The following is a 15,774-nucleotide window of genomic DNA, read 5'->3' on the forward strand; positions in this document are numbered from 1 at the left end:
ACAACAACAAAACGTGGACGAGCACAGCAGCAGCTTGGTCAGTCCATTTCAGACCTGTCATCCTGACAGAAGCCTCTCAGGCTTTGGTATTTGTCCCAAAGTATTACCTTAAAATGGTGGGTGGTGCACATCAAAAAAATGACATGAAGAGACTTGGAGGTTAGAATGAGGAGAAAGTCTCATGTGTTTGGAGCGTCTGAAAGATGAACGATTACAACAACTACAGCTGTCAAAGTAGGGGTATGGGGAAAAAAATACTAATAATTATGAAACATTTTCCAATTCAGGTTTTCTTGCGCAGCCTTCTGATCAATCCTTGTAGCCTAAATTATTTGGTGTTCTCCCCCAGCATGTTGTGCTCTTGTAAACTGTTGTTGACTGACAAACAGCCGGGTCAGAGGTGGGGCTGTGGTTGCTACAGGGCTCTGGGCTAATGTCACACAGGCCTCTGTGTGAGTTCCTTTACCGAACAGAATGCAATGCAAATGTGCTCTTTCTGAGTCACAACAGTTTGGAAGCAAAAGGAGTGGCGTACTTGGGCGCGACTGCACACAGATGCATGGTACATTTTTTTATATTCAGAAGCCATCATCATAATGAAAAGTAAACGTCAAATACATTGCCACATACAGCTGTAAAAACTGTATAATGAAACAACAGACTGTATTTACGACCGATTTTAAATGGCACAACGTTAAGAAAATAAAATGTTTCATTTGCATTTATACTAGATGTAGTTGCAATCTATTTTTCATCAAGCATTTAGTTTACAGGAGATTTATGGGAGAACATTCAGAGGAAAAGACTCTAAAGAGCATCTGTCAAGCCAAGCCTGCCGACGCTAACCACCATAACCTTAAATGGAAGGAGCTACAGAGCAGCCAGGGGCCTTCTTGTGGAGTTACAGCTGAAGAAATACCGCCACTTAACACTCAGAACTAAGTATAAAAGTATATGGTGTATTAAAAATTTTCTGAAAAAGGGAGAGACTAGAGTTTCTCTGAACTTGTTGAAATATGTGGCTAATGATGACCCTGAGCTGGGAAAAATAAAAGGCCATCGACAAGGGTGAAAGTGTGTGTGTGTACATAAACCAGAGGCTGCAGTAACCAACCCACTGTTTTGCAACCAAACTCTGTGCAAACTAAGCCCCATGGCCAGAACACAAGGTCAAAGGTTATGATCACCAGCCCTGTAGGTCATCATCGTCTTTGTCTGAGGTGTTTGAGGAGCTCGCTCGCTCTCTCTCTCTCTCTCTCTCTCTCTCTCTCTCTCTCTCTCTCTCTCTCTCTCTCTCTCTCTCTCTCTCTCTCTCTCTCTCTCTCTCTCTCTCTCTCTCTCTGCTGAGAAAGCAGGGGTGTAAAAACAAGAATGCAGCTGGGGTTGAGAGAGGGGGGAGGAGGGTAAAGAGGTGAGAGCAGCAGTCAGATAATAGATCTACGAGAGGGGGTCGAAGACCCCTAAAACAACACTTAAAAGTGGATCTAAATGTGTAAATATAATGTCTCTGACCGGGGTCCTCCACACATACAGCCACACTCTGCGGTACAACTCCTGCACCTCATCTAGACGCACCGTAGGAGGAATTCACCAGGCTTTCATGACCCAGAACTCTGTTCTTCAACAGCTGGAGAGCATCTAAACAGCACATGCAGGGTTTTGTGTGAAGAAGTGCTAAAAAGACAGAGTGAAGGGGTGGAGGGATCCAGGGGAGAGCGGGAGGTCCAGGTGCCAACAGGTGTGTGCAGGGCCGGGGACAAGTCGGTTCGTTTTGAAAATGCTTGTTGCTGCTCAAACAGAGGTTAGGGTTCGAGCCAGGGGCCAAGGGCGGGCCCCTGCCCCCTCCCCATAGTTACTCATTTCAGCTGAAAAAGCAGCAACAAGAATGAAATACTGCCCGCAACGTAAAAAGCAAGAAGGCCATTACTGGTGGTCTTTCAACAGAATATAAACTTCCCTTTGATGAGGGTAGCCTCGAGCAGGTGCCTGCGGACCTTACAGTCTTTCTCAGAGCAAGAGCGAGAGTGAGAGAGAGCGAGAGAGAGCGAGAGCGAGAGAGTGCAACAGTGAGAGCAAGAGAGAGAGAGAGAGAGAGAGAGAGAGAGAGAGAGAGAGAGAGAGAGAGAGAGCACAACAGTGAGAGCGAGAGAGCGAGAGAGAGAGAGCGAGAGAGAGAGAGAGAGACACAAGGTTGCCAGTGGGCTTGGGTCTCCTGGGCTCATCAACCTGCCACCTCTGTGAGACAATGAACCCGATTCATCCCTGATCCAGCCCGGCCCGGCATCTGCCCCCCCACCCAGGCTGCTCCATCTTCTCCCCAGCACAAGAATGCCTTCCTGGCACATGGATCAGAAGAGCAGTGCTTTGGATATAGGCATTAGCTGCATGTATCGATGAAGGCTTGGAGGGTGGAGGGTGGAGGGTGAAGATGGATTGGTAACGGCAACACCATCCACGAGGCCTATGCCTCTCCTTTTGTTTTTGCATGGTAGTTGTTGAAAAGTCTATTAGAAACGTCATTAAAAAGCCATAAAAGTCTTTGTAATTTTGAAACCCGCCACATGCCATATGATTAGTTGATTTTGCGGTCGGTTGTTTGTGGGTTTCGAGAAAAATATGTCCTTAAACTGAACAAAATGTGTTTAGTTCAGTTATTTTTCATGATTATTTTGGATAAATAAATAGTCCATAAAGATGCATGTTCAGCAAACAACCATGAACTAAACAGCATTAATCAACAGCTTTAAACAAAAACCTATTGCTTTGTTAAAACGCTTCAGTTTATGCATTGCTAAAACTAGCCCATTAAATTCAATCACCTGTCCATATTAAAATAGCTTAGAAAAAAGCAATAAATTACAATGAAAGTGAAAAACAAAAAAAATGCCCGGACCAATGATGTGAACAAAGTGGTCCTGTGAATAACTCTCCCAAGCTCATATACAGGAAATGGGAAGTAATTATTAACTTTGAGAAACAGCCAAACAGGCTGTTAAAAAAAACCTTTATGGGATGCATGGTCATATACTTGATATCCTGTCTGGTCTGAGGGGGCCTGCAATTACAGAGAGGAGAGCCGAGCCGAGCTGAGCCAGAAGTTCATCAAAGCATTTCAGCCTTTATATGTAAAGAAAATAAGAAACTACACGCAAAAAGTCCCCATGTGCCCACATAGTTCAAGCAAAAAGCATGTATACACACACACACACACACACACACACACACACACACACACACACACACACACACACACACACACACACACACACACACACACACACACACACACACACACACACACACACACACACCAATGCATATATTCAGTAGCCATAGCAACAACAGGGAGAGGCTGCTATTTGCACTGGCCAGGTCCTGTACAGCGAGTGAGGGGGGCGCAGTGAGAGGACGAGTTAGGTCAAACAGGAAGTACTGATTACATCGCATGGAGGGATCCCACCGGGCTAGTCCAACAGCTGATCTCTCACACACACACACACACACACACACACACACACACACACACACACACACACACACACACACACACACCTGGGCAATAAAACAATAAATTATCATATTGTGATATGATACAATATCAATATAAAACATGTTCTATATATATATATATATATATAAGAGACTGGACCACTGAATTTAGCAGCTGGGTTTGTTACACAAACACGGTTCCATACTTATTTACAATATTTGAGTGTTTTTCATTGTTGTATCGACATTGGAGTATTTATCAATGAAGAACAGTGGAAGGTCATATTAAGTGTTAAACAGAAGTGTTTAAATCCAGCATGGTAATTTTTAGGTCATTAAAATTATCAATAGTTATCGATATCGATCAATATGATCAGGTTATATTGTGATATGTCTTTCAGCCATATCGCCCAGGCCTACACACACACACACTTTATCAGCCGCCCATGATCAGCAACATGCTGATATACACGGTCATGCAAATAGACTTGTATACAAACAAACAAAGCGCACCATGTAGATCATCAGGGCTTCAGGATATTTGCAGTTAGAGGTCAAATAAACTAGGAATTCGCCTTAAAGACAGGGTAGGCAATATGGAGAAACCAGCAAGAGAAAGTGAGATTCATGACTCCCTCCAACCAAGTTACAAATAAGACTGCCAATTTGAATTATCGATTTCTATTGGGATGTATACAGAATTTCAAAGAATGAAAAATGTTTCCAAAATGAATTGCCTACCCTACCTTTAAGGAACACAGCAAGGTTTTAATGTGTTTGGGCCAACACAGCGAAAGAACAGACTGTATTCTCCATTCATTTTCATTCATGTTATTTTTATGGCCCTCATCAATTGTCCACATTTTCCATGACTTCAGACTTCTGAATGTCCGGCCCTCTCTCAAAAACCCGACACACTCCTAGCAGCTTCATGACGCAATGGGGGCCGTGTGTGTGCTTTGGCAGCACCCATGAAAACCCCAAACTTAGAACAAGGAAGGGAAAGGGAAGATTCCAGAAGAAAAAAAAGCAGCCATTAAAAAAAAGGAACTTTTGCCTGGAGTGCAGGGCTGGTGGTCTGTAAATGTATACGACCCCGTTAAACCAGACAAGGACAGTGTTTCCCACACACTCCAACCTAACTCTACCCTCCACAGTCTCCCAGGTGGGGGGAACAGACGGTGACCACACAGATTGGGTGTGTGCGAAGGTGTGTGTTTGTGTGTGGGTGTGTGAGACAAGTCAACATCAGCGCTGGTGTCGTTTTGTAACAAACTGTAGTGTTGACCGCAAAACCAACTGTCTACCGTCATGACCACCACAGCCAGACGGATCGTAGGATGTTTTGTGTTCAAATCGCTGGGTAAGCACTGGGGGTTATTTAAATATGGAATGCAGACCACAGATGGTAAAAACGCTAAGTTTAGCCTCCGTATCTGATAAACGTAAACATACGCGGTCAAGAAGTTTGTAAACTCCCCAACATAACCTAACCGAGGACGAGTTTCCTGCAACCGATAAAGCTCAAGTTGACGGTTCCCTAGAGAAGGCTAACGTTGGTGTGTGCTCTGTCTGTTGGTTGAACTATGGCGCAGTAGCATCGCTAAACAGCTGCCAGCTGTTGTCTGTCAGCGCAGTCTACTGGAGGTCGCCAATCTTCACACACACACACACACACACACACACACACACACACACACACACACACACACACACACACACACACACACACACACACACACACACACACACACACACACACACACACACACACACACACACACAATGGCACGCTCCATGCACGCGGCGACACGTCAGCCACCCAACACCTATTCGCTCCCTATCGCCGGCTGAGACGGTGCTCCCGGTTCAACTCCTGCGGTGCCGCACGGGACACACAGAATTCCCGTAATTCCTCTGGCATTCCTGCCTGCCATGGCTCGTGCGGTCACTTGCCCGAGCTTGTCCCGGCGTGAGAAGCCCCGTTGACAACGTGGCCTCGGAGCCCGGGTTTTGGGGGAATTTGTAGGAAAAACGCATGCCTGCGTTGGGGCAGATTAACTGATATCCACACTGAGCTCTTTGAAAGGCCCTGTGTGAAGCCAGGCCCGGCTAGCCAGCGTTAGCGCTGTGTGTGTTACTGTAATTGTAGTGGAAGGGTGTGTGTGTGTATATATAACAGTGTAATTGTGAATGAGTGTCAGAGGCCGACGGGGGGTTGGTTCAAACACAAATGACCAAAAGATTGTATGCAGGGCCTGGACTCATGGCCTGTATCATCTTGCTATGGAGAGATTTTCTTTTTTTTTAAGCAAACATTTTGTTTGCAGGAAAAACAAAATTAAGCTTAATGTATTTTTAGCTTTTGTATAGTTAACCTTTATGCCATCCATGTCTTTCAAGTAGCATTTCAACTGTCAAATGTATGGCTCTGACATTTACAATCCTATAGTCCTAATGCGATTTGTCTTTCTATGCAATTATTAAGGAGTAAAAACGTAATTAAACATAATTAATCAACCAGGTCCTGAATTCGCGTCCAAAAATGTACTCACTTTGTATTAAGCTACACCATTATAATGCAAATCTGCAAGTTACAGAACTGCAGAAACAGAATCAAAGATCCTGTATTTTGCACATCTTCATCTTCTACCCGAGACAACCAAAACTCTGTGACACAACCGGGCCCTAGCACAGCCCCCCCTCCCCCGCTGGCTCCTACAAGCTCTGTGTACAGCAGCGCCTCTCTGATGTCCATACCTCGGAGTATCAATCCACGCTCGGCCATCTCTGCCCACGCCGCGCCACAGAGGAAAGGAACCGCGAGGAGTCGGACGAGATGAACCCGAAAGAAAATCAGCTGTAGAGGGTGTCTCTCACATTCCTACTCCCTTCAGAGTGCGTGTCTCTCGCCCTCCCTTGCGCTTCTGAGTCACTGTCAGTCAGCTTCTCAAGAATTCCAGAGAGAGAGAGAGAGAGAGAGAGAGAGAGAGAGAGAGAGAGAGAGAGAGAGAGAGAGAGAGAGAGAGAGAGAGAGAGAGAGAGAGACTCTTCCAGTAGACGTCAAGGAGAGAAGGAAAGTGAGGGGAGAGGTGGGGGGGGGGGGGGGGTCAGGACAGGACAGGACAGAGGTGGGAAGTCGGAATGCATTGTGGGCCAGGAGGCGGAGGAGGTGGTCCACAGGCACACAAACACACTTTGTTCAGCACCATCCCAGCATGCATAGAAGGAAGAAGGGCCTCCCACGATGGAAAGAGAAAACAGACGAGACAAAAAAAAAGACAGAGAAATAATATAATATAGAGGACCTTTCCTCCCTCTTACTGACACACACACACACACACAGATGATCAGATACAAGATGGAGCCAAGGGGTGAGGCAGCATCACAAAACAAACCTGGAAAATGTTCACGCACATAAGCCTGCCCAGAAACAACGCTCCACACTCAGCGTTTAGAAGAGTTCAAGTGGAGGGGAAGGCGCATACCCCAGCTTTAACCTGCAGAAATAAACCCCCACACACACACTTCCTGAGTCCGAGATTGTGTTGACATTCTGTCGTCAAAACTTTTTTCACATGCTGCTCTCGTGGCCACAATGCCGAACCGCAATGGCGTTTAAAGAAAGCGACAACATATGAAAAAGCAGTGGCCAATCATGAGCCCATCACTGACAAGTGATGATTAAGGCAAGGTAGATTTGGATTTCGAGTCGAAAGAAAACAAAATAAGCTAAAATAAATTTTAAAATACAGTGAACCGGCAGTGATGCCTGTGAAGTATGAACCGAGGAGCAGAGTGGCATTGAGGATTTTCAAGTACAAAGGAAACATGAATAGAAAAATGAAACGCCAAGTCCACTCTCAGCTAAAGTGCTCCCCTTGTCAGTGCACTTTTATCTTCCAATTATGAACGTGACTCAGAAGGAGTGCTGCACTCGATAGCCTTATAATAACCAGAATTACATCATCAAGCTTCAATTTGACACAAGGAAACAGACGACTTTAGGTTCAAGAAAGAGATGACTTGCACCATGAGTGGAGACTAGTGTTTTTGGAGTACTCAAAAAGTACTTAAAAAGAGAGAAAGAGAAACTGAATATTATGAATCACTTGGTTGGAAATGGCAATCCTAGTATTAGCGGCAAGCAGGCTTTCAAGAAGTAAAGTAAAAAGGGAAGAAGCTGAAGGTGAAAATGAGAAATAATAAGAGCACAGGGATGGAAAACCAAGACAAATCCAAGAGAATGCAGGACGGTTACTTACATCTGTTCAACTCAAATGTGAGCAGCAGAGGTAGAGGTACTGGAACATTAACACTAGTTCTAGACCAGTGTGTTGGCTCTCTCAACTCACCCTAGCCTAAAAAGAAACCACAGACGTACTCCTGGATAAGCAGATGTTGGCTTTTGCCTGCCATTGCACAAAACAACACCTCCGCCAAACACTATGCGTTGAAATTAAAACACTCACCCAGTGGACCACAAGCCTGCCTTACTTTCCTCTTGAAAAGGGCACGCTTCTTCCAGGGCAGCCATTTACTGGCATTCATGACACCGCTACAACGCTGCTATTTTTGCTATATAACATGAAAAATAAAGAAGTATCAAGAAAGAAAGCAACTAATCCGGAAGCGGAAGAGAAGAGAGTGGTGAAGGTGACGGTAAGAGAGAGAGAGAGAGCGGGGGGGGGGGGGGGAGGTAAAGAGAAGAGGAAGTGGAGGTTAGAGAACGTTTGTAGAGCACGCTGGGTTTGTTTACTTGGGCTGCTGTGGGCTGGCATGACTCCAGTGACATAACACACACACACTTCTGACAGACACACACATTTGGTCTGAGGCACACACACACACACACACACACATGGAAAATCTCTGCCCCAGGACACTCTAGCAGGGGGGCGAGAAAGGGGACCAGGGAAACACCAATTGGCTCACTCAAGTAACAGGTGGCATGTAGAGTGTGTGTGTGTGTGTGTGTGTGTGTGTGTGTGTGTGTGTGTGTGTGTGTGTGTGTGTGTGTGTGTGTGTGTGTGTAAAAGAGCCTGAAACGACCAACTGATGAAACCTTCAAAATAAAGTGAAATTAAAAAGGGAGTGGGGGGAAGTGATGTCACGGGGAGAGGAAAAATGCAGGAGCGAGAAGAGAAGAGAGAGGGAGCAAGGAACATCAAAGGATCAACAGGAAAAAGAGGGAGAGAAAGGAAAAAGAAAGAGAGGGAAAAGAGGGAAGCAGCCCATGGAGATGGAGAGAGAAAGAGGTTGTGTTGCGCTCTCCCTACGCGTTTTGTTTTCATTCTTCTCCTTGTCGTGGTCGAGGTCGCAGGAAGTCCGGCCCGGCTCCGGTCGGACCCTTAACCCAGATTAACCAGCGATTCCCAGGGAATGAAATGCACTTGCACCCTACTGTACTGTAGCGTGAGGCTGGAGCAGGCAGCGGTCAGCCTGCACACACCACTCTCTCTCTCTCTCTCCTGAACATGCATGTCTTCCACACACACACACACACACACACACACACACACACACACACACACACACACACACACAAGTACTTGCAGGCCAACAAAAATACATGCACCAGCCAGAAATGTAATTATAAAGTAATTAATGGCACATATAAGTATTCCAAAGCCCTATAATGGAAGGATGAGTCGTGAAAAATAGGCCCCAAAAAACATTGCTGCTGCTGCAGGTCCCTTAATATACACCGTCAAAGTTTCCATTTAACCATCGTGCCACATAGTAGCAAAACACATCCGCTTTGGTAGCAGGCAAAAGCTTCTGAAAAACGTGTAACCCAAAATATAGGGGACCTGATTATGGGGCCAATTGGCGGAAAACCATGCAGTGGACCAAAGGAATGCCACGGGAGATTTCAAGGGTTAATCTGCGCTTGGGGAATGGAGCTGTTTTTGTTTTAGCAAAGCCGCTTGTGTCGTGCAAAGAGTCAGAAGGTGGATTGAAGCTCTCCTCAGTGAGGCACGGCTGGGGTAGGTGGAGGCTTACTAACGGCAGAAAAGGGGGGAGAGAGAGAGAGCGAGAGCCCATTTTCAGTCACTTTCACTGCATTAAATAGGTCACAGGCGACGGGTTGTAACAACTTTCCCTGGACACATACATATACTCACTTCAAATGGAATAACACAGGAGGCTTGTAAAGTAGTCTGATCATTTTCTACTGATGCCCTCCAAGTTAAAATGTCATGTGTGTTGGGCTGTGTGCTGACACACACGTGCATACACGCACGCACACCCACAGCTAACTATAAGCCTAGGAATCCAAGTCACACACACAAACACTGACCACAGGGAAATGGTTTCTCCCCTACAATTCCAGCCTGCAGTAGAACTCCCTTTCCACCCCCCACCTCCCAGGACTCCATCAGCTCCGAGCAGAGGAGCCACTCCACCCATGCAAAAGTCAGTGAGGCGCGCGCACGCGCACACACACACACACACACACACACACACACACACACACACACACACACACACACACACACACACACACACACACACACACACACACACACACACTTTTGGGCAGTGACAATCAGTGCACATTCCTGTTTTCAAACGCATACAACTCAGTTTGAAAACCTCAATGACAGTTGTAAATGACCCCATATGGTACAAGTTTTATCAGCAAACCAGCAACACCCCACCCCCCCAAAAAAAGGAACAAAATATGAGCACTCTCTGAACAGGCTGACATTCTACGAGAGTTGCGACATACAAGCAACTCCCGCCTGGCCCTCTCTCCCTGCCTAGATGTAACGTGGCCTGCAGTGGAGCAAAGCTAAGGGTGGCGACAAGGCATCCCACGCACCCTGGGGAGACATTTAGATGGGATGGGCACCGCACCCTTCTGGCGGTGGCAATCGGTCGCCTCCCCGTAAACACCCCAGGGTGATGACACGTTCTCCGGGCATCACAAGGTTCAATGTGGGCCTTTTCACTTCTTGTTTTCTGGGTCATGCCCATGTTTTGGAAAGGGTGTGGATGGGTGGGTCTGTGGCTCTGCCAACGCTCATTGAAAAGGAAATGATGCAAATGGTAAAGTAGCTTTTTTTTCATTTTTCACAGAAAAATCTATACACAGAACTTATAAATCCAGGAACAAATAATCAGTATATCAAATAAGGGCCATATACCAAGTTTGTTTAGAAAATTATTTTGTCAATGGGACAGGGGGCTGATTATACATATTTGACAATAAGTTATAGCGCCTCTTGTGGTCAAAGGGGTATCAAACCTTATTTTTGGTGCAAACCTGCTTATGTGCAGTTTCTATGTTACCAACTTTGGGTTGTTGTCCCAGTTGTTCACCTTTGGAGTGATTGATGTCAGAGTTTTTTTACCCATTCCCTTTTCATAATAAATAATAATATTCCAAAAAAGTATGTTAAAAAAAATATACAATATTTTAAGCATAAAAGTAATTGTGCACTGCACTAATATATACCAAATTGTTTGCCATTGGTTTGGTCTGGAAGTATAGGAGGAGATAGCTACGGAAAATAAGGTGGAATAAAAATAACAATAGCCGTTGACACCCAACCCAACCAATGATAAAATAATTAAACAAACTAAATGGTAAACAATGGAGCATTAAGACAAGCACTGACGGAGACAGAGAGACGGCGAGACAGAGAGACAACACAGCCAGGGCAGGTCAGGTAACCAGAGATGCAGACAGACTGTGTGCTTTACATTTTTTCCCATGCCGCCTGTTCTCAAATGACACACACACACACACACACAAGGGGTCAGGTTTATTGTGTGTGTGTGTGGGAAAAAGAGCTAGTGTGTTTAATAATGGTTAAACAACAACCCTGACTGCTCCCCCAGCACTGCCAACTACCTTTGACTCTATTGGGGGTGGGGAGGGGGTCCAAGGGCTGGACAGGTGAATAAACTACCCTAACCACCTGGGAGTAAAACATTGTTGGGAAACACCCCCCAAAACCGGGATTTACCACAATGAATATAATTATCACTTCAAAGACAAGAACTGGTTATCCCAAATAAATTACATGACAATCAAGCTTCTGATCACTTGGAAAAACATGGATATAATGTATGCAATGTATTGTAGTAGCACAGTACAGCAAGTGTAAACCCTCAAAGGTGACTTCCATCAACGTGGGCAAATAATGTGCTGAACATGCTCACCAAATGTACACCTAAGTTGGCTGTAAAGTGAAACTTATACTGTACTAGCACGTTTGTAATAGGCATGGGCAAAATGATTATTTTCCAGGAATCAGTTCTTTCAGTTCCCTTCACTATCACAAAGCCTTCGTTTGATTAGTTTGTTCAGTTCGTTAAGTCAGATGGTCTGTTACATCATTTGTCAGGGAATCTCAGGTGTCTGGCCCCAACACTTTGCTTATAGATATGGGGTACGCCCGCAAATGGAGCCTTTTTTACACCCCTACCATAAGGGTACTGTCAGCAGTGGAAACGCCAGCCGTAATTGAGCTGCGCCAAACCACACCTTTTTGTTTTCTGTTAAAAAAAAAAAGAATCAGTTCTCTTGTTTTGGGAATCCGTTCATGTCGATCACCTACGGGAACGTTTCGTTCTGACCGAATCGTTCGTGAATCGCCCATACCTAGTTTGTATGCGTGCGATCAGGAGCTGATGAAGCCACACACCGACCCCTCTCCACCCCGCCCCCCACGACAGCTTTCAGCTGTAAAAACATCCTTCCACCTGCTCCCACCTCCCTGTCACCACCACACCATCGCCCCCCCTCCCCCTCCCCAGTCCCAGCAACCGCCACCAAAGATAAACACTTTCTCACAAGCCTTCTTTGCAGCACTGACCAATCACCAAGAGCCTGTTCCACACACACACACACACACACACACACACACACACACACACACACACACACACACACACACACACACACACACACACACACACACACACACACACCTATGAGGATAAGCTCGCTACCATGACGAATAAGTCGTCTTTCTGGAGATTTCCTTGTGGGTTCCAGTCTGGTGTCACGTCCACCGCAGCTTCCAGAGTTAATGATTGTTGAGGTTAACTGATTCATGACCAGAGTTCTCTCACACACACACCAAATAAGTGAAAAAGTAAAAGCACAATAATTAAAATAATAAGTAATTTCAACCACATTCACACATCCAGTATGGCTGGAGCGCACGCACGCACACTCTCTTTGAGCCGGTGAACTACTTGATCAGCAGAATAACTTGTCTTAGCCCTTCATTTAGCCATTCCAGCCTTGTCTGCTGTTTTTCCTAGGTAATTTTTTTGTTCTAGTTACTGCACCGAACTAAGCGATGTGGTAAATTTTCCCTCCTTGTGCAATAAAAGTAAACACTGCTTTTTTTTTTTTTTTTTTTAAAGGGGTTGCTAGGCAACGAGAATCCTTGTAAGAAAAAGCAATGTGGTTTGCTGACAAGTGTTGTAAATTACGAACAAAAACGGTTAAATTCACTGCCCCCAGAATCTCTCCGGGCGACCCGTGGCTGGGTTGATGTAAAAAGCTGAGGTTTTTGGAAAACCAAAGGCTTTGAGGAGTGCATGTAGCCAAGAGAAGAGGCTGGGTTGGGGTTGAGGTGGGGGCAGCATGGTCGGCCATATGGGCAGCCTAGTCCTGCCTAACCCAACCAATGCATTGGTGACCTACGACACACACACCAGCTGATTAGCCGCACGCACCATGCTCCTAGTTGGCCTTGGTGGTTTGAGCCTCAAGGCAGACAAGCGCTTGGGAATGAAATCGCTCAGCTGCTTCTGAGGCGTCCATAATACATTAGGCAACCAAATTTAATGTTCTGCTTCTTAAAAAAAACCACAAGGAACAGGGATTTTTTTTCTTTCTCTGATGGGATCGGCAGCCAGACTCCAGACTCCCCTCTTTTTTTACTCCTGGGAAAGTTGTCATGCTCAGGGCCCACTAAAGAGCTTGGGTCTCTCTCTCTCTCTCTCTCTCTCTCTCTCTCTCTCTCTCTCTCTCTCTCTCTCTCTCTCTCTCTCTCTCTCTCTCTCTCTCTCTCTCTCTCTCTCTCTCTCTCTCCCTCTCTCTCTCCCTCTCTCTCCCTCTCTCTCCCTCTCTCTCCCTCTCTCTCTCTCTCTCCCTCTCTCCCTCTCAGCAACGAGGAGAATGCAGCTTTGATACAACTCATTTCGTCAGAATCGATCTAGCCTCAAAGCTCACAAATATCGGCATCCATCCAAACCTAATTTGTGGTCGGCAACAACGCAAAGATGAATATTAACAGAACGTCTCTAAACACAACATCAGCCACAGACAGAAGACCAATCATGGACACAAGGGGAGTAATCCAACCCGCACCTGATCTCCACTTGATGATGTCACTGAACTCCTCGTTAGTGCCACCTTCTGTGATGACACCAGGTGATGCCATGGTAGCGAAATAATCCACCAATGTGATACGATCCACAGGTTTTTGTTACAATCCACTGGTCTCCAGATATCTAAAAGAAACAATAGCAAACGAGTTAGTTATGATTGTATTCCCTCCGTGCGTATACGCGATATGGAATTATGTTCTATCACTGTATGTATGTAGGTAGGTAGGTAGGCCCCGCACTGAGCAATACAAATCTGGCAGAGGAGGTGACGTTATGGATATTGCTGGCCTAAGGACCAAGTGTTATTTGTGGGGCAAACATACATACATATATACATACATACAATATTGTGTTATGGTTGTAAGGTGAATATATAGTCATATGCTCATCTGAAGAATCTTGCTTGCCATGGTCTTCTTGATAATAATCAACTTGTAGTGTAATCGACCGATACCGCATCAGTGTAAGCGATGATGACAACATTTAAAGTAGGTTTGATATGTCTAACGTTAGGCCTTCTCGCGTCTCAGTTCCCCACCAGAAAGTTTACTGAAACCCAGCCGGTTAAAGCAGGCTGTTTTGTTTAGTAGCATTTCGTTTAAACGACATAGGCCTACTTCTCTTTTTAACATTTTCGGGATTATTAGTAACATGTTTAATACAGATCAATGACAATTTGCAGCCAGTTGATCCTGTCATTCGGAATTGGATTCATTTATCGTCCAAGTGTACAATTACCCACGTATCGCTTAGTGACTTTCTGTTCATTATTTCTTAAGGGAGGACCTTTCCTAGATTTAAAACTTAGTTTATCTACAGTTTAATTGTATAGAAACACAGCAACCTATACACTATGAGCCTTCATTTGTAACTTATAGATAATCTATCCAGGGAACTCAGTAGGTCTGATCGATCCTTGCCTGGAGTCTCACTCACCTTCACTTCCTCCACGGAACGGGACGAGTTGGGTCAAAATAAACTCCAAAAAAAAAGTTGTAGTGATGTAGCCCTTATAACAACAGTGCCTCCTAAAAAACAACAGTGGCTTAATCCAAGGACGTTAAGGCATTCTTTGGCGTGTGTGTGGAGCTATTATCTATGCCCAGAAAGCGCCATGCACCATTCGCAATAACAATTTAACAAAAGCTGCAGTATGGGCTTTTGAAACGAAGTCCTATGCCCCGAGAGCACACGGGAGGCTTTAGTTTGCAGACCCAACAGCCAGTTGTTTCCGTTCAAGGGCGAACGCGGCAACGCAAAGGAGGAGTTGCTTCCAAAAGTTAGTCCGTGTTGCCCTGTTTTACTCGCTTTCCTTCGCTTTCCTTCCTTCTGTGACTGCAAACTTCTGACGTGCGGATGGAAACATGGCGCGGCGGGCGTCACGTGACCGCGGACCCGAGTGCCGGAGTTAGGATTCCCGATACTGGAAAACAGTAGGAATAGGGGACTTCTACCGAGGAATCGCTTTTTCTGGCTGCAGAGTAATCACTTATTCTTTTAAATAGCTACTTAGCTTTGGATTTTCATTAAAATGTATATAACGCGTCTATTATAATTCATATAATATCAAATTTACAATTTATAATATTGAATTTACTCATGAGGCTATAGTTTACATATTTAACTAGGCCTACCTGTATTTTGATAACAGTATATAGGAATATGGGTTGAAAACCATTAACATACGTACTTACCTTTTGTATTTCACAATTATTCTTCATTATGTTTTGTTCTGACCCTGTTTAATATCCTACTGTAAAGTTATTGTTTATTTTTTCCAAAAGCATTGATTCTAACAGAGTTACGACTCCAATAAAAGTGTCTGCTAAATGACAACATGTAAAATGAAACAAAACATAAATAGTAAACACAAAACCAATTAAAAAAAACACACAGGCATTTTTAATTGACAAATAGGTATCT

The 15,774-nt window shown here is 44.9% G+C and overlaps 1 protein-coding gene across 4 annotated transcripts in view; it reads right to left on the minus strand.

Annotated features, from left to right (window-relative positions):
- utrn (utrophin) overlaps positions 1 to 15,159 on the minus strand; it is a 169,168-nt gene extending 154,009 nt beyond the window's left edge. For 3 of the 4 annotated variants that reach the window (XM_084483729.1, XM_084483728.1, XM_084483731.1), the window contains exon 1: positions 7,962 to 8,055. In XM_084483729.1, coding sequence (XP_084339855.1) covers positions 7,962 to 8,040 — 79 coding nt within the window. In that variant the 5' untranslated portion in view covers positions 8,041 to 8,055. Of the gene's footprint in view, positions 1 to 7,961; positions 8,056 to 13,831; positions 13,975 to 14,787 lie in introns of those variants that run through there. The other variant, XM_084483730.1, reaches the window with a different exon arrangement.
- Positions 15,160 to 15,774: the final 615 nt, after the last annotated feature.

The sequence above is a fragment of the Micromesistius poutassou genome (assembly GCF_964030765.1).
Source record: "Micromesistius poutassou genome assembly, chromosome: 19".
NCBI lineage: Eukaryota > Metazoa > Chordata > Actinopteri > Gadiformes > Gadidae > Micromesistius > Micromesistius poutassou.